General features: G+C 39.1%; 1 protein-coding gene across 1 annotated transcript in view; it reads right to left on the reverse strand.

The window, feature by feature from the left end:
* ypel1 (yippee-like 1) overlaps window positions 1–18,626 on the reverse strand; it is a 33,016-nt gene extending 14,390 nt beyond the window's left edge. The window contains exons 1-2 of the mRNA XM_042421253.1: window positions 17,952–18,626; window positions 11,960–12,244 (exon numbers count right to left, since the gene is read on the reverse strand). Of these exons, the coding sequence (XP_042277187.1) occupies window positions 11,960–12,076 (117 nt within the window). The 5' untranslated portion in view covers window positions 12,077–12,244; window positions 17,952–18,626. The remainder of the gene's footprint in view (window positions 1–11,959; window positions 12,245–17,951) is intronic.
* Between the last annotated feature and the right edge of the window lie 614 nt (window positions 18,627–19,240).

Here is a 19,240-nt window from a genome sequence, read left to right on the forward strand (position 1 = left end):
TTCCTCCTGGCCCATGTGCTCAGGTTAATCCTCTCTTTCGGGCTGCTCCATCTGCATCTTTGCTCGCCGGCTGGCATGCCTGGAAGACTAGGCACATAAGCTCGGGGAGGGGGGGAACAGTATTTTATACCTGGCTCAGGAGATTTCCAGTACTCAGACTGCAACCATGGGGAGAAAATCTGCCAGAACCTGCAGAGCCCCTCCAACACCTTCCTTTGCTGTTAGCATGGCTGGGTAGCTAGCATCTTTTTTTTTTAACTATGTGCACAGTGCAAAAACTTACAAGAAACATGGTCACGGAGCACGGCGCTTCACAAATTTCATATGGGATGAAAATCAAACATGGACAGGGTCAGCGGGCCTTGGCAGTGTGTAGTGGAAAACACCAGACTACGGTGTCATCTTCTCCTAAGTAACATAATCGGCTTAGAAGGGTTGATGCTGAAGAGTGGTGATGCTGCCTCGGACTATTGAACACACAAATGCCGACGAGGTGTGGCAGAGAATAGAGAGCTTATTAATAGATCTGTGAGCGGCATGGTCGAAAATCAGTATCAAGATATTACATTTTTCTGATATCCATGTATATGATGATATGAACAATGTAAGCAGAGACGCATATTAAAGTGATGAAACAATAAGATGAATGAAAGAGCAGCTATTTTGATAATTGATTCATTGATTTTCACGCAAAAAAGGAAAACATTCACTGGTTTAAGCTTCTTAAATATGAGAAATGTCTGGTTTTCTTTTTTATCACTATAAACTGAGGGTCTTTGGGCTTTGGACTGTTGGCGGACAAAACAAGCAATTTGAAGACATCATCGGGATCTGGTGGTGACCTTGGTACCCTTTTAAGACATTTTAAAGATTGATAATTTAATCCGTTAATCAATTATTTATATAACCCTTAGTGGCAGCCCTAAAAATAAAATATCCACAATATTCATATTAATGTTTAATGCTGTATACTATTATGCACTATAATGTATTACATCAGACATAACTATTTACAGGGATAAAAAACTTAAATAACTAATTGCAATTATTTAATTTTATTGTTCTTTTTTTACAGATATTTTGTACTAATTTTGTACTTGTGCTAGCATTGCAGCCCTAAAAACAACTTCCTGTACTTGGAAACAATTGAAGGTTTTAAAAGAAATTCATGATTTAAAAAAAAAAAGGTTTAAAATGGTTTTAAAGATCTAATTGTTCACTCAGAGCTTTGCTGGATTCACTTATTAAGATTTCTACTGTAAATACTGTAAGTTTAAATGTGGACTTTGATGTTAGCATTTTGTCATCGGCGGAGTTGATGTAACTTCTAATATGCATGTTCCATTATTTTGAGTTTCTGATTGCCTTCTGTGTTGATTTATAATATGATGTAGTTTGTGAGCAGCATTTTTTATTTTATTTGATAGGGACGATGCAATTTAACATAGTTCTGACACAGAGCATGAAACTGATGTACTGCACAGAGAGTTTATAGCTATTGCTAACTTTCAACTCTTGTCCCTAGTTGGGCTTTATATATACAGTGTAATTAAAATATACAGCTTTCATCATCATAAAACCACAGTGCACTACAGATTCTCATGTGTACTTGCATGAAAAACTGATGAAGGTCTAACAACCATTAACTTGGCTTTATGATTAAATACTTGCACTGTACCTGACTGTGGGTTCGGAGTGTGCTGATTTTCTCAAACGTATGCACATTTTTATTATTAACAATGTTGTGTACATTAAAAACATAAATGGTACATACAGGTCGTACAGATTTAAAACCACAACTATCTGTGAAACGTCACAATCTGTCAGGTTGAGTTATATTTCTCCAATCAGTCCATTAAACTATCAACCTGTCAGATATAATCACACATGTGGATTAATGATGTTTTACTTGTAATGTACATGTATCTTTGCAGCATGTTTACAGTTACAGGTTAAAGACAGACTGTCTTACTGAAGATCCCTTCATCGAATCCAATTATTATTTAAGTGGATTATTCAGGTAAATTAGGTCATTTGTCAGGAGTCGCTTTATGGAATTAGCCCAATAAACAACCCAGTCAACAGTTCACTCTGTAAAGCAGCAGGCTGTGACTTTGACTTCACTGATCCCTCTTTGGGTTTTTTTTTTTTTTTTTTAACTCCACATTGGAGTCCAAGGTCAGAGGTCAGCTACAAGGGAGAAACTCTAAAAGTGTCCAGTCTGCCATGTTTATGTTTAGTCCCTTCAAAGTTTAAAAGACAGCATTTTAAAAGTTCAAACACCTGCACGACTGAGCCACAGGGAGGAAACTTAACTTGCAGGGAAATTTAACATTTGCCAAAACTTCCTCGAAGGCCCGACAGAGAGGATTACATACAGAGAATTTGGAGGAAAAGACATGCAGAAACATTTCCACTAGATTAGTGGTTTCCAAACTGGTACTGCTGAAGGCTGAATATAATGCAGACGCTGTGTTTGGTGCTACACTGCAAGCAAAGTCCAAAGAGGTTTGTCTCCTGCTGAGCTCAATCAGAAAAATCATAATGCATCTCATATTGTGATCAATTTAGATATTAAGATTATGTAAAAACCGCCTCATTAAATATGTGGCCTTCGCTGTGGGATATAACACCTTTGTTCTTTCTCTTTGAAGGTTAATATTTCATAAAAATGACGTTGGCAGGGCTGGTTTTTATTTCAGTTGAGGCTGTAATATGCAGTGGAAATCCCTGACAGTAGATTTGTTTAAAGGATGGGTTCACAATTTATCAAGTCTGTCAGCCAGGAGCCCATATGAACAGTGAAAGAGGTTTTTCCTCGCTGTAATCATTCCTCCTGTTCATACTGGCTATTAAAAAGATCCCCTTCAAAATTGCTTTCAGTGTAAGTGATGGAGGACAAAATCCACAGTGTGTCCACACAGTCATTTAGTGCAAAAAATGCATTTAAAAGTTGATGTGAAGCTTATATGAGGCTTCAGCAGTCTGAATTAGTCATATCCAGTGGATATCTGACACATTTACAGTCTTTTTAGCATCAAATTCCCTCTTTGTGTTTCCTAAGTGTTTCCCTGTTGAGCTGCAGTGGAAATATAGTAACAAAAAGAGGAACTTTGGCACTAAAAAGACTGTAATGATGAAAGATATCTACTTGATTTGACTCATTAAGACAGCTGAAGCTTCATATTAGCGTCAGATAAACTTTTAAATAATAAATAAACACATTTTTTGCACAGAAGGAGGACTGTGGATTTTGGCCCCCATCACCATATCACATTATTGCATTATGAAGGGATCTTCTAATGATCCATATGAACAGGAGGAATGATTACAGCAAGAAAAAACCTCATCATTTGAGAACCTGACTGTTGTTTTAAGACAGATTTGAAAAATTATGAACCCGTCCTTTAATGCTCAACTACTAGTGAAGACAAATACCAAATGATTCTAAACATAATGTGGACAAAATTTCATTAAAGGCATGCTGCGGTATACTTTTATTTAATGCCATCACTGTGAAAGCTATGTATCATAATACAAACACTGCAAAATTAATTCTATGCAGAAGATTGCAGCCAACCATGTGTGTGTGTGTGTTTATGTGGGTGTATGTTGGGAGGAGTAGGATGTTAAAAATACTTTAAAGTCAGTTGCATATATCAGATCCTCCACATGACCTTAACCAAAACAAACCCAAACATAGCCATCTTAAGTTTTATACTGATAAACATCTATATACTAGAAGTCATTGTTTAAATCTGCCTGCTGCATTTTCTCAGTGGTTTTCATGTCTAGACAAGATAAACTAAACAAACAGCAGGAAAAAAAAAAAAACCCTACATATAACAGCAACTACTTAATAATGCAGCACAATATAGGACCATATAAGTAGAAACCACAGGGCCAAACTAGGCTAAATTCCTAATGTAGCTTCCTAATATAGACTTTGGGGAACTCCCTGAGACGCGGCTATTGTGCTGCGATAGATCCAATTCATTTGCATTTCCCAGTTTCAAGCTCTCTGGTGCTACTGGTTCTCCAGCATTCCTGCTCCAGCGTCAGCTCTGAGAACAATGTGGTGTGACCTCTCATAAAACAATCGTAAACAAACCATAACACCCTTTAACTTTATCAGCCTTTCCCACGGTGACATCAGGAGCACCGACGCCCGAGTTCGTAAATATCTCAACTCTCATCTAATTATTTATCACTTAGAAAGCAACAATCAATGCTCATGATAAGCCAAGGTCACAATGAAGAGGTCAAATGTGCAGCTGAAGAAGAGTTACAGCCGTGAAATAAAGTAAATCAGGGAAGGAAAGATGAGTTCGGGACTTATTTGTCAAGATTTTATATGTCAGTGAAGCAAAAATGTGATTAATGGAACAAATTTACTAGAAAATCAAGTCTTGGAGTGACAAACTAGAAATACCGCCTCACCGCCAACCACTCAAGTTGAAATGTACATCCCACGTCCGTCTAGACTCATATAATTTTTTTTGGTGAAAGACTTTGAATTTAATAAAAAATCTCCACACTTTCAAGGTAGACACCCAAGATAAATGTCATCAATTCAGTGTCCGACCAAATGTGAAATATGGTCACAATCTCCCCCTTCTGTTCCTGAGTGATGGCGTCGAATAACAGCCAGAAAAGTGTTTTTGCAGAACGTTATGTCGTCACAGTGAAGTTAAACCTTTGACCTTTTGGATATAAAATGCCATCACTTCCATCATTTTATCCTATATAGACATTTGTGTGAAACTTTGTCATAATTAGCGTATGAATTCTTCAGTTATTTGGGAGGTGACGGTGACCTTTGAGCACCAGATTCTTATTAGTTCATCCTTGAGTCCAAGTTCCTGAGATATCACGAGAATAGGACTGACGGACAGACAACCTGGAAACATAACGCCTCCGGCCACAGCTGTTGCCGGCGCAGAGGCATAAAAAAACAGTAAACTAGCTCAAACATCTAACTTACAACCTCTGTTTGATGACATTTCTATACAAAACTGCATCTGACGTTTGAAACATTGGACAGTAAGGGAGGATGGAAACAAATCGATTCACATAAGAATCTCGCTTCTTATCTCCTACGACTCTGAATCAATTCACAAATGTCACAAATCAATCTTCCAAATGTTGGTTAATAACGTTGTAGGAGCCAGGTATTCGATTTGATGTGGTACTCCTCCCAAACAGCAGGGGGAACAAGGTCAAGGCTGGCTGAGCACTGATTTATTTAAAGGTCATGCCAATCATTACAGGTGATGGTGAGAGGCAAAAAGTTTTTTGACTGTGCTCAGGATAGTAGCTATTTTGGTTGTTTTTGGTTTCTCATTTTATTTTATATAAAGGAAGTTAATAGAAAGAAAGTTTGACACTGTCTTAAGGCAATAAAGAAAGCATTTATCAATTAAATTGAATAGTCTGCGCAATATTGAGTGCATGTCGGAACAATCATACCATTAGCGGTCAGTAGTGACTTAAAGTTTGGGTCTAGTCACTACAAACGTCACCTGGACAATATACAAGGCACACATGCTAGCACTACCTTATAGTTCATCTTCACAAAAAGCAGCAGTTGCAAGCATGTTTTGATTTAATAACTAAATAACTACCTTTGCACGACGAATGTGAAGCATGCTGTGAACTTTCTACGCCGTCACTTAGAGACTAACGTTAGCTTAGTGGAGCAGCAGACCAGCTGACTGACACACACACTGCAGCATTAAAGCAACTTAAACCAACTCTGAGGTGAAGAAAATTACTCGGTGCTCAGTCTGTTTCACCTCAACGACCCCGCGCCGGCTCAGGGTGTTGTACAGCGATGTCTTTGACCTGCTAACGGCGCAGCAGAGAGGCTGCTCTCCTCTGCTGGAGACATGACGTTAATAACAACACAGCGGAGCACCCAGGCAGGAGACTGTAAGATGTGTTTGAATTAATTAATTCTTTAATTAATGTGGTTAACTTTTTAAAATAAAAAGGTGAACCATTTATCTCATCTGTCATTTATGTTTCATATTGTATTTCAGTGGATTAAGGACACCAGTGAATGGTTTGGCACACAGTATACTGGAGCTCCCCTTTCTATTCATTCAGTTAAGAATCTGTTTTGAATCGAGAATCTATTCTGAATCAGACACCCAAGAATCTGAATCGATTTATGAGATTCCCAAAGATTCACACCCCTATTAAAACCATCCATCTGAGGCAGGCAGGTCTGTCAGTCATCACTACAACACATAAAATCTACCACATTACCGACTATTTTCTCAAACACAAGCCTGGAGCGCCCGCCTGCCTCTGAAACCATCCAGACAAACCTCATTTACAAGCCGCCACTTTAACAGGCTGACCTCTAACTTGGTGTTTTGGCACAAGCTTAATGGTAGATGGTCGGCAGGCTTTGCACCGCTGCGTCACGGCCAACAATTTGTAAAAGCCTTTCCATTATTCTCCGCTGCATGCTGTTCTACTCATTCCAGTCCCATGTAGAAACATAAGAAAGTGAAACCGGTTAAAGATTTGCTGCAGCACAGGAGCTATTAAAGCCTCAACGGACCCAAAACACCATGTCATCATAAAACGACATCTCTCTGCTGTGTGACAATAAATCTGCATATCTTTCATGGCTGCAGACAGATTAAGTGAGGAGCAGATAAACAAGGATAGAGGCTCTCTTTAGCCAAAGGTGCATCAGTGTAAATTACAGCCGTGTTTAACAATAATAAACCCTGTGATTTCCTCATTGTGCAGACTTTACAACTCCAAAATTATCATCTCGAGGCCTCTGATCCTGCTGAAAGGGAACGTAGTCTGGTGGTAGAGCTGTTTACCGAGCTCTCGTCTTCTTCCTGCTTTGCACTAACAAGCTGCGAGCTCCCGAGTCTCCGAGCCGCAGGAGGCAAATGGATTTCGACATGGAGATGGCGAGTGCGCAGATTGATCATCTTTGCCATTTGAATAATCAGCTTAGCGCGTGGTGAGAGTGCAACGCACGGGGAGCACGACTGTCACTATCTTATTATAACACATAAAGGTCATCGCTTCATTCGGGGCAACTCTGGATCATCTGATAGTTTATAAACTTTACTCACTCTTTGCTCACCAGCTGTCGATTTGCGGCGGGCATTAAAGCAACACTTGGCAGCTTTGCATGTTTGTGGCTCCAAATGTCAGCGAGGGCTAACTGTTTGGACAATGAGGACTTCAATACCCAGAAGCCCTCTGACAAAACGCGCTGTTAGATCATTTGCTATGAAGCGTCACGGTCTCAAGAGTCCAGCTTCCTCTCTCTGCTGTTTGTGATTCACTCAGGTACTGATTCGTCACTCTGTGGGCAGATAAATGACCAGACCTGGCAGGACAATTTCATTTTGGGCAAATGGACTGAATCTTCATCATCCCTCTGTGTGATCTGACTGTAAAATAAGATGTGTGTGTGTGTGTGTGTGTGTGTGTGTGTGTGTGTGTAAGACATAAAAAACAATTTTCTCGAACTGAAGGTAATCATTGAGGACAGGATGTGGGAGGATTTACGTGCAGGTTTCCACAAATGTATCAAATGTGATTCATGGAGGTTTAAAATTGTATTTTTCAGGATCCTAGCGGTTGTATCGACTTTTGATAAGGACTCCAAAGTAGCTTCGTGAAGGAGGAAGTGTAGGATGATAGAGGATCATTCACATATTTTGTGGGACTGTCGAGCGTTAACAGTGGTTTTTAGAGGAAATTGAAGAAAACAAATCATGGAAACTGATGTCTTACTACTGTAGATCCAGTGTGTTTTTTACTCAGAGGAATATCTGAAGATCTCAGTGGATTAACTTAATTATCCCCCCCAAAAAATACACAAAAAATTAAAAACACAAGTACCTCAGAGACACATAAACACCTGTTCTGGTGGAACATCACAAAAAGAAGCTGCTTATCGTGGCAAAAACTTGACAATATACAGACAAAAAGATTCAATTAAAATACAGAAAGTGATGCGATGATTAAATGACCAAGCATCAGTACCATAACAACATTAGCTAGCTGGCTAATTAAAAACAAAGCTACAACTCGATCGAGTATTACAACCGAGTACAAAACAACATTAACTGCATTAGCTAAAACAACTTCCTGGACTTAAAGTGTGACCACGCTGCAAGATAACAAGTCGCAGTTCAAATTTGCACTCAGTGAATTTAATTTAGCAAGTTGTTGTTTATTAAAGCAAATTAAGCTAATCCTCCTGAAGCTGTTCAAATCAGCTGAACTTGGTGAAACATCATAAATGTCGGCGTGAACACGGCCGTTATGGATTAATGTGAAATTAAACGTCAGTCAGTGCATGATTCCAACAGCTACCTTCATGTGAATATATTCAAGAGGACGTAAAAAAGATTATCACAATAAATCTGCATCAGTAACACGATACATCGTTGTATTTCATTGCTGGGATGTTGCGGTTGTGTAAACTCACAACACTTCCACTCCTTTTATTGTTTTTTTTTTTTGGTCTGTCTGGTGGAGCGGAGCCCTGAACGGAGAGTGACATCATGACAATAATGTTTTGTCGACAGTTTAATAACTTTTTTAACATGCCAACTTTTCCACATCCAAGCTATATTACATATATTATATATATGCTTTTTTTCAATTATTCAACTCAGATTTTTTTATGTGCAAATTAACAATCTACATAAAAACATGTGGATGGAAATATACTTGCAGGCCAACACAATGAGACACATTACAGCACAACCACAAATGAAAAAGGACTCCAATCATATTGCAGTTGAGACTTTGAATTGCTGAATGACAGGACATGGAGAGTTATGTGTGAAAAGACTTTTTTTTTAAACTCATAATCAATGTCAAGGTTTAACTTTTGCCTTGGAAAATCTTTCTCTGGTGCAGCTTTAAGACATTTTGTTTGAATATTAGTTGGAGAAGAACTCATTTTATATTCAGACCAGCACCGCCAGGCACTTTTTGCCACTTATAATAAACTGTCATTTAGATTCACTACGGGTCACAGTCTCCTAGAGAAGAGCTTCTCCGACAACAGTCTGACAGAAACGCCGGATTGAACGACTGAAATGTCTTATTTCTATGACGCTAATTATCCACTCCTGCCGTGCAGATGATGATGATGACGCTGATGATAATACATTTCCTAAAAGTTAAGGTTAGAGGGAGACGTGCAGTCTCGGGAACATTCGTCACGCCGATCTAGTGACGACAAAAGAAATAACCGATTACTTCTGAGTCAATAGAAACATCGGCTAATTAAATCTCTCTTGCCACAAATATAGCAGGTTGGCAACAGTTAATTGCTGTAAAGTCAAAAGGTTTCTGGTGCAAAGTGTCAACAACTTCTACAGCTGAAATGTTTATTTGATTGACAGAAAATGTGACTTTTTGCAGTTTTTTATTATCTTATATCAACATTCTTTAGGTTTTCTATCTTTTGTTTGGCCAAATTAAGCTGCTGCAACATCGGTGTCTGGAAACCTGCATGAATTTGTCTTTATTTTCTGATATTTTCAAGGCTAAACAATTATTAAGTCGACTAATCCAAAAAGACAATCCGTAGATCGACTGATGAATGAAGATAATCATTAGTCGCGGCCCTGAAACGACCTCTTCGACCGCTAAACTCAGCAGGTTGAGTACAGATAACAAAGAGGAGAAAAATACAACCGAATAAAAAAACGAAAAACGTGGGCAGTGAGGCAGATCTGCAGCCAGAGTGTCCTGATTTTTCATCTGATATTATGAAAGTAAGCCTCTGAGGTTACGTTCAGCGAGCCACAGCAGTGTTTTCAGTTTTGACTTTTTTTAAATTTTTTTTTATTTACTGAAAAACAGCAACAGAAACAAAAATAACCACAGCAGTAAGACTTGAAAGACAGACCGGCTCTTTTGTGCACTGCAAAAAAAAAAAACCGCCTCAGTAATAATAGCAGCTGCGGCTGTCATCAACCCCTCTAGAGAATTTAACGGGCAGAAATAAAATACAGATGCAAGAAGCGGACAGGTACACACGCTTTAGAGATGCAATAACGAAAGGTGAGCATCAAATAAAATGACATCGCTGTCAAATCCGAGTGTCGTTCGCCACGACTAATGCTGGAGGACAACACTCAATCACTGCTGAGTCCCCTCTGAGTGAGAAGTCACAGGTTTGAGCAGGCCGCAGATTTATTCATTTCCAAATAGCGCCGTCAGAATTTATCATCACGGCCCACAGTGTCACCTCAAATGTGATTGAAGGGACAAACATAGACATTTTGATTTCTAAATGACTCTGACAAGTTATCGGCGTTTCATTTGATTGTACATCTGGGTGAAAATCCCATTTTTAAAATACAGTTTGCACTGCGACACTCATGCAGTGTTTTATTAATTAGTTTAAGGGATTATCAGCAGCTTATGCTCTCCTCTTTTCTCCACAACTGACCGACACAACAGGACATCTTAATAGCATACATTCATTAACAACCATCTGAACTTTTCATAAAGCCTTAAATGTTGCTTCTTATCAATGAGTTGGGATAAAAACACTTATTTTTAAAGCTGCATTAAGTATTTTTATATCTACATTGAATCAAACAATACCTAATATGAAAATAATTCAATGTTCTTGTTTTATAGCACATATATGGTTCAGTCACCAGCCTTGTTTATGAATGTGCGGCTCCTATCCAGCACCAAACAGCAGAAAAGTTAGCTAGCAACTAGCTGTAAGAGAACATCTAACAGCAAGATAAAGCCAGATATTTCTTTCAAGAGGTGGTGCAGAAAGCTAAAATAAGACAAATGAATGTTGCTCCGTGTCAGATTCATGTGTCAAAAGACAATTGTTTGCTAACACTTTAACCTTAAGAAAGTGCAGGTTACACCAGGAAGTGACACAGCAAAGTTTATCCTCGTGAAACAGGTTGTGATACAGGCTTGTTAAATGACTTGCCAAATTACAAGCCACCAACATGCTAAAGATAATCAGTCACAGTAGCTCTACGAGTTAGCGGCCTTAAACGATTTGCTCACACAGTTCAAAAGATGTTCAGGAGAGAAGGGTTATTTATAAAAGTGGATGGTAGAAAACAGCTAATAAACTATGAGAGTTTCTTCTGTTGTGGACTTTGAGGTCAGCAAAGACGTTCAGTGAGCCACAGCAGTGCTTTCAGTTTGGACTTTTTAGCTGAAAAACAGCAACAGAAACAAAAATAGCAAAAGCAGCAACACTTAAAAGTCTGACAAGCTCTTTAAACGTTGGTGTGACTGCGCCTTAAGTCAACAATATGTCAGGACACTTTATCTGTCAACTTGTTAAGTCCAAAAAAAAAAAAAAAAAATCAATTAATGCAGCTTTAAAGTACATTTAAGGAAGTTATGAGTGAGGCATTTTTGTCTGTTTTAAGGGTTGTTTGTCACCACATGATGTGGTAGAAACAAGTGTTACTGATAGCTAATAAAAAAAAAAAAAACATTAGCACTGTTTGCTTGACAAAAAAAAGCAGGCTGGCTAGTGAGCTAGCAGTTTGTTCAAGCTATTTAAACTCTATTCTCATGTTACAAGATGTTTGGAAACAGAAAGTGTAGCTCTGACACACTAACCTACATTTACAACCAAATCTGCCACGTCAGACTCTCCACTTTTATTCATAACATTATTAAGTGGATCTATATTTACAGCAGATGAGTATATTTCTAGTATCTTTTACATTTCCGAATGATTTCTCTCTAGTTGACCTTCAATGATGGCATCAAAAGTGGCTGCCGGGAGATTTGTGACACAACCGCAAAGCCCCTGCAGCCCTTCTTGGTGTATATAAATATAGTCGGACCAGTTGAATGTCATGTGCGCTGCTGCAGGGTTGCTTCATGTGAAGGACACGGGAGGACTGGGGTGTGTGTGCGCGTCTGGATCTGGATGTAGCGAACTGTGCCGTCGTACCTTTGAGATGAGCTCGTCGTGATTGGCCAGGTGTGCCCGGCAGTGGATGCAGCTGTAGGTGCGGTGGCAGTTCGGCAGGTAAGCCTGGAAGGTCTTGGACTTGGTCATCTTCACCATGTCAGTGGGGCAGGGCTCCTCGCTGGTGTCAGGGCTGGCACTGGAAGAGTTGCAGCTCTGCTGGACTTGCTGACAGAAGAAACACTGGAAGATGCAAGCAAAAGCCGTCGTTGTTGTGGAGTGGGTGTGTGGCACGCTCCACACAGACACCACAGGAGAAAATCAAACCTGCAGGGGGGGGAAAAAGGAAAAGGAGATGTGGTTAGAGACACGTTCCATACCTCCTATTTTTAGAACTCATGATCTTGATTGCATTTCCAATATGAAACACTGCTCGTTTGCTGGGGCAATCATTTGATTACAATCATCTATTATGTGATTACAATAGCATGTTGTTGACTCCTAACATGGCTGCGAGGTGATGTAACTTAATGCTATGACAAGTCAAACAGACTCCTCTTTAGCTGAGGCCACACAATATGTTTCACTTGCTCGGAAAAAATTGTCTTTCTTTCATTTTTATTATGACAGGAGCAAGTCTTTGTTTGTTTTGTCCCACTGGACCCATGAATGCAGGATGAGACTACTGGAGCTGCTCGCATAAAAGTTATGTGTTTTTATTTGTTTGTCCATTATATTTGCATTCAGTCTGTCGCAGAAAGTATTAAAAATCATCAAATTATACAATAAATTGCAAAAGACAATACTGTGTATGTTGAAATTACTGAAAAAGTCTTACAGAAGTTATAAAAAGGAGTCTGAGTTTATTGTTTTAGTGTTGTAACACTTTTTCTCTCTACTTTTTCAGTTGATACTTGTTGGCATTTAGATATAATTGTATAAAAGTTCAATTTCTAATTATTACATTCAAAATTATTATTGCATCAGATGTAGCATAAAATATAATCTAGCTCTGTAGATGTGATTTTATGATATATTTATTTAATATATTTATACTTATCAGTTAAAATAAAGAAGAAATATATGAAATACTACAAAAAAGATCAATTTTACAAGGAGTTACATATGTTTTGGTAAGAATAAGCAATTCATTTACATGGATAATTATCACCTGCAGGTTGATATTAAAGGATAATTCTGGTTCTATTGATTGTGATAAACATTGTACTGATGGAGTTAATTGCTGTGATGTGAGAACATGGTGACTTTGCTACAACAGAGTCAGATAAGGGCAGGTAACATGAGGTAACATGATCAGACAGGTTGTAAACACGCCGACAGTTCAGCCAGAATTTCTAAACCACTTTAATTGGAGGTAAAACTGAAAGTTAGTGAACCCAGAGAGTCAGAATGTAACCGAAAAGTCTGTCTTTAATATGTGATTAATGTTCAAAACAGACAGTTTGGCTGATAATTTTACTGTTCAGCTCTGTTTTTATCTCTAAGTTAGTTTGGCTAACTTTAGGATGTTTGTTTAAAACCTGGCTGCCTGAAATTCTTGCCTCATCTGACTTGTTTTTAGTGATCACAGCAATTACTTTGGCAAGTACAATGTTATCATAACTGATAGAAATGTTGGTCAGAACTACCAGAATATGATCCAAGTTGCTCTAAAATTGATTTTTCCTATGAAAGTTTAAAACAAACAAAAAAGACAAAGACTAAAACACAAAAGACAAATTAAGCACATATTAGGCACAAAAAAAAACCTCATAAAAAGCACAAATAACATCTCTAAACGGGCTTTTATCATGCTGAATTCAGCAGGCCTGCAGGAGATTCAGCTCTACAGAAACAAATGCATACCAGTTCATATGCAGGACAGACTAGAATAGCCGATGAGACAATGCAGCCAAGACACAATGAGTGTGTGACCTTTTGAAGGGACTGAGATTGACAAAAACATTGCTACAGGTCTAAAAACACCGCCAAATATTCACCATGAAGAAGAGACCTGCTCTACCTCCGACTATACCGCCGTCTAGACTTCGGTGCGGCAAGAATTCGGATTCCAGCTGACCAAAAATGTGACGTTTATGCCTCCGTCAACACTGAAAAACATCCATAATGAATTGATTCAAAAATCTTTTGTAACCTGGAGACTTGAAAAGGTGATTCACTTGCTCAAAAGGGCTCACAGGACAAGAAATCAACATAAGTATTGCATTGTCTAACAAGCCAATTGTTTTATTTTACCTATCTGTATAGAAAGTAATATCTTTACACATCCTCCTCTTCATCCTGCTGCCTTCATCTCCATGCCGCCCACTGCTTTTTATAACCCTGTTACTTATCTCGTCTATTAAACTATGATTATTAATCATTTTGTTTGTGTGTTTGTCTCTGCTGTGGTTCACAGCGAACGGGAACTAAAAGGATCAGCTGTCAAACGTTTAACAGAAGTGTTGTTCCTCTAAAACATTCCTGTCTGTGTCCAGAGGCTGTTTGGTGTCTTTAAGTGGACACTAAAGTTTGAGGTTATGGTGGTTTGTTCATATAGTGGGTAAAGTAAAGAATGGGGCCTTTTACTGGTTTATTTTACATGGTTTGTTACTGTTGTTTCGTGCTTTATTGATCGTTCTTTCAATGTCTATGTGAAGGACTTTGTATTGCAATCTGGCTCAAAAGGCACCGTGGAAATTGGGTTGAATTTGACTTGATTTGATTTAAACATTTGTGACTCCAGTAAAACTACATTGCAGACATTGGCGGAAAGTAATTAAATTTACTCAAGTACCATATTTAAAGCTGCGTTCATTGATGTTTTTTTTTGGCCACTTGGGGGCAGCAGAACAAACTGGAAAATTGACAAACTTGTGGTGAATGTGTTGTTGCTTATTTACAAATCCAGCAGTTACGGAGCAACATTATCAATTCATTTGGAGTCGTGTTTCTGTCCACCTGGTGAATGTAAGTCTAATATTCACTCTCTTTTAGCTCTGGTTTGGTCTCCACCAACTTCTGAAGGAAATAACTGTCAATTTAGCTGCTAGAAGTTCCTCTTTCTTCACCTGCTAGTCGTTAACTGTGTCTGTCTGTTGTTTGGTGCGGAGCAGGTAGTGTATAGTGGGTTTATGAGGGCTTTTTGGGTGAAAGTTTTGGTGAAAAAGTAAATAAGCAGGTCAGAAAACAACGAGTTAAAGGAACAGTATGTAAGATTTAGTGGCATCTAGCGGTGAGGTTGCAGACTGCAACCGACTAAATACCCTTCTCCTCACCCTGCTGCTGTCTGCTGCCACAGACTCTGGTAAGAACAGTAGCTTAAGGTGGCTAAACATGAAGCTAACGTTAGAAAACATGACTCTTCTGTGCTTGTGCGACTGTTACACCACTTTTTAGCATTTAGCTGTAATTATGACTTGAGGCCACAGCGGCCGCTGTTCAGCAAAAGTCACGCAGTCTCACTTTAAGTGCAATTTCATTTACTTCAAAAACTTAAAAATACATAATAACGTCACTAACCACCATTCTGCTGCATAATGAATACTACTTTTGATACTTAATGTACATTTTGCTAAAGATATTTCTGTACTTTTAGTTTGGTAAGATTTTGAATATGGGACTTTTACTTTTAATGGCGTCTATCGATTGCAACCAACTTAATACCCCTCCCCCTCCCCTTCCAAGCATGTAGGAAAACCTGCGGTGGCGGCGAAAAGTACTACTGTAGAAACATGGTGGTGCAACATGGCAGGCTCCGTTGCAGTGCTGCTGCTCCCTGTGTAGCTATAAATGGCTCATTCATTCTTATTTTCAGAAATTATACACTAATTAAAACATACTTATGAATATTATATTCCATTTCTGCCAAATCCACTCTGCTTGATGTCGCTAAGTTCTACTAACTGCACCTTTAAGTATCTGAATAATTATTACATCACCGATTGCAGAGAGAAAATGACTGAGCTCTTCTCAGAGGGCACATGTCAATCAAACAATGTGGGCAGGACTATGACAGCTGTGTGTTTTGTTATTGATCCAAATTGGACTGCCTACAAGTGGTGCTATATATCTGCTCGGCCTTTTATTCCTACAACAAAAACACACTTGGCGACGGTTATGAGAGTAAGAAAAGAAACATCTACTTGTATGAAAATGCTGAGAAGGGTTTATTGTTGTTTATAATGTGTTTATGTATACAAGACATTAAGCTTTCTGTCAGCCATATTTTGGAATATGATACATCTTTTCAAAAGAGTATTTGTAATTTACAACAAAAGACAGACATTGTCAAGTGTCAGGGCTTCATTTTCATCTTCTGAGTGATGATCCAAGTGTTGAAAGGAAGAGAAACTACCTGTTGTAGTAAATATATATATATATACTTTCATGTCTACAGCAGCTTTCAGGCTCAACAATCATTCTCACTGACAGCATTGCATAACAAAGGTTGCACCTTGAAAGAAAAAAACACACACACACACAATAACCCTGCATCCCTGAGAGTGAAAACACAATGAAAATGAGCTTCAGCAGCTCTAGAAGTTTCCAATTGAGCTCAACATGCTGCAACAGGAAGAGCAGCACCGAGACAGAAACCAGCAGCCAGACGAAAAAACAAAGGAGCTTCCGCAACTCAACAGGAAGCAGCCGTGAAGTGACGTGAAAGCATGGCTGCTGCAAACACACGCACGCACGCACACACATAAACACACACACACAGCTGAGAAGGTACAAAGGTGAAGACTGGCAACCCAACCCAGCAGCCCCAGACGAGCCATATTTACATACATACTGTATAATCTGCACAGGTGCCTGAGGCCATAATCCCTGCATGAAAAGGACAAAATCCCCTTTCTGAATTAGCCCAGTTTAACCCCAGCTGCACGTGCATGAGGCGAGGGGGGTGGCAAGGTGAAAAAAACACACACACACAAGCTTTATAAGTGTGTCATACTTCAGCATCATCACCATCAGCGATTAAATCTTCTCTGTGCTGTGCATCCCCAGGAGAAAAAAGGGGGGCTTGTCACTCACAGACACACAATAGCATGCTGTTATTTGCATGTGGACCCCCCCCCCTTTTCTTCTCTCTTCAATACACACACACACACTGACAGCATGACATGACGCACACCTGACAGTTTTCTTCATAAACGCCAAATAAGGATGTAAACAACGTCTGCAGAGCTGTGTTTCGGTTTGTTGTGGTCACCTGTGAAGCCAAGTTGCTGACTTCAGAGTATTTGACAGCACATGGTCTTATTTGTGTTCACTTCTTATGCTGTTACTTTAAGATTTTCTGTATTTTTTAACAAGAAAAACTGTAAAATATTCTAAAAATTTGGCCTGGAATCCTACAAGAGCATTTCCTGGCGCTGGTTCCTTTGTTTCACAAGCCTTCCTCATCGCCTGGTAACAACAATTTTGATTTAAACGACGCTGTTGTTTTGGGGTTTTTTTGGGAGGAGGGAGGGGGGGGGGGGTCTTAAAAATGAGGAAAGCTCCATTATGAAACGAGGAGTGAGTTGAGTCGACAGGTAACCCAGCAGGAACAGCTGATGTTCAAACTGAGCAAAGTGAAAACAAAGAGGCAGCACACTGTGCGTCTCTGGTAACCAACAGGAAGAAGAGTGTCCAGACAAAAGACTCGCTGCTCTCAACACTGCATCTCAACAACACTAATAACACATTTAACAACAAAACCTGCCCTTAAACTGAACATTAGGACAATCTAAAGAAGTTAATCTGAACGTTACATGCTTTTTTTTTTTTTTAACAACCCCCCCTTTCCTCTTTTTTTTCCCAAACAAAAGAGCACGACGCCAGCTCAAGCGCAACAGTGTCGCTGTGCTGGCTGCTTTTTATTATTTGTTTTTTCCGAGCCTGATGCAGACTGTGAATCCAGCACGACACCAGAACCATGTTTACTGCTTTTTCTTTCAGTTTTTTTTTTTTTTTTGAGGTAAACATGCTCTTCTGTTGCTGTTGCTGCTGCTGCTGCTGCTGCTGCTACTGCTGCTGCTGTACTCACCACCTGGATCAGATCTGAGCAAAACGCAGCTTGGTTGGACAGCTGAAGAAAGAGAGAGATGTTGTGTTGTTGTTGTTGTTGTTTGGAGTTAAATAAATGATTGTCGTCGTCCCAGGCTCTGGTCCATGTGTGATGCTGCCAGATGGGAACTTATTGTTGTGTCCTTTGGGTGCTGACGGATCTCATTTTTCCCAGCACAGGCTTTTGTTGTGTCTTTTGTGTGCGTAATGGACTGGCCTGGTTACTTTGGTACGGAAACGTCACCACGTGGGAGGGAGCTGCAGCTGTGATTGACAGGCGCGCTCATCAATGAGTGGCTGTGCTGCCTTCAGGTTCCCGTGGGAAAGATGGAAACCAGGTGGAGAGTGGTATTCAAGTGGTGACTGAGTGTACATATTTTTTGAGTTGAGTCATTTTAATTCTTTGTTATTTTAAAGGTGCTAAAACATTTTGTATTTTTCCCCCCAGATCTCTAACAACAACCTGATTCCATTTACTAAAGTGCATTTTTTATTCACATGCAACCTTTAGTATTCCCTTTCTCCTCACTTAAAATGATTTTTATCTCAATACACTTTGTGGTTCATTAAATATGTATGATGTTTATAGTATCCATTAAGTACCCTTTATTTTTGTTCTATGCTTTATTTTGCTGTAGCGGGTGTTAATAATGTATATGATAGTCTAGTTTATTACAGTTCTTTGTATGCTGGATCTGTTCTTGTACTTCCGTTTGCTAATGTGACACTTTAACTTCCCTGTCTGGGGTCAATCAGGTTTATCTTACCCAGACAGTAGAGTTCTTCTTATTGTAAAGGCTCTGTTTGGTTTTCAACTTCCGTGGAAAACATATCAATAGTGCTACTTTTGTACACTGTCTATAAATGAAGATGCCTTCAATTTTTTTACTCACTATATGTTTCAATTCAGGTTTCAGATTGTTAACTTTGGCAACTTACAACCAAACCTCTTTGAATTAGATTTATTTTTACGGTGAAGAAGCTTTAAGTGGAGGTAAAGTATAGTTCAAATTAGTTTGTTGCCTGCAGTGTTTGATGTGCTGCTGTAAAACATGAACTCAAATGCATCATATGTAGTGTTTGTGTGTAAGTATGAGTTACGAGTTGAGAATTATTTCACCAACCAAATTAAATCAGCGTTTCACAAAAGAGATCCATGAAACCTTATTGGTTTTTGAAACGTATTGTTATGTTTTTGCTGAAGAGATTATTTCCCATGCGACCTGAAGGCGCCACTAAGGGAAGGAGGGAGCGCGCAGATGCCCGGAT

Source organism: Thunnus maccoyii, chromosome 9 (assembly GCF_910596095.1).
Source record: "Thunnus maccoyii chromosome 9, fThuMac1.1, whole genome shotgun sequence".
NCBI lineage: Eukaryota > Metazoa > Chordata > Actinopteri > Scombriformes > Scombridae > Thunnus > Thunnus maccoyii.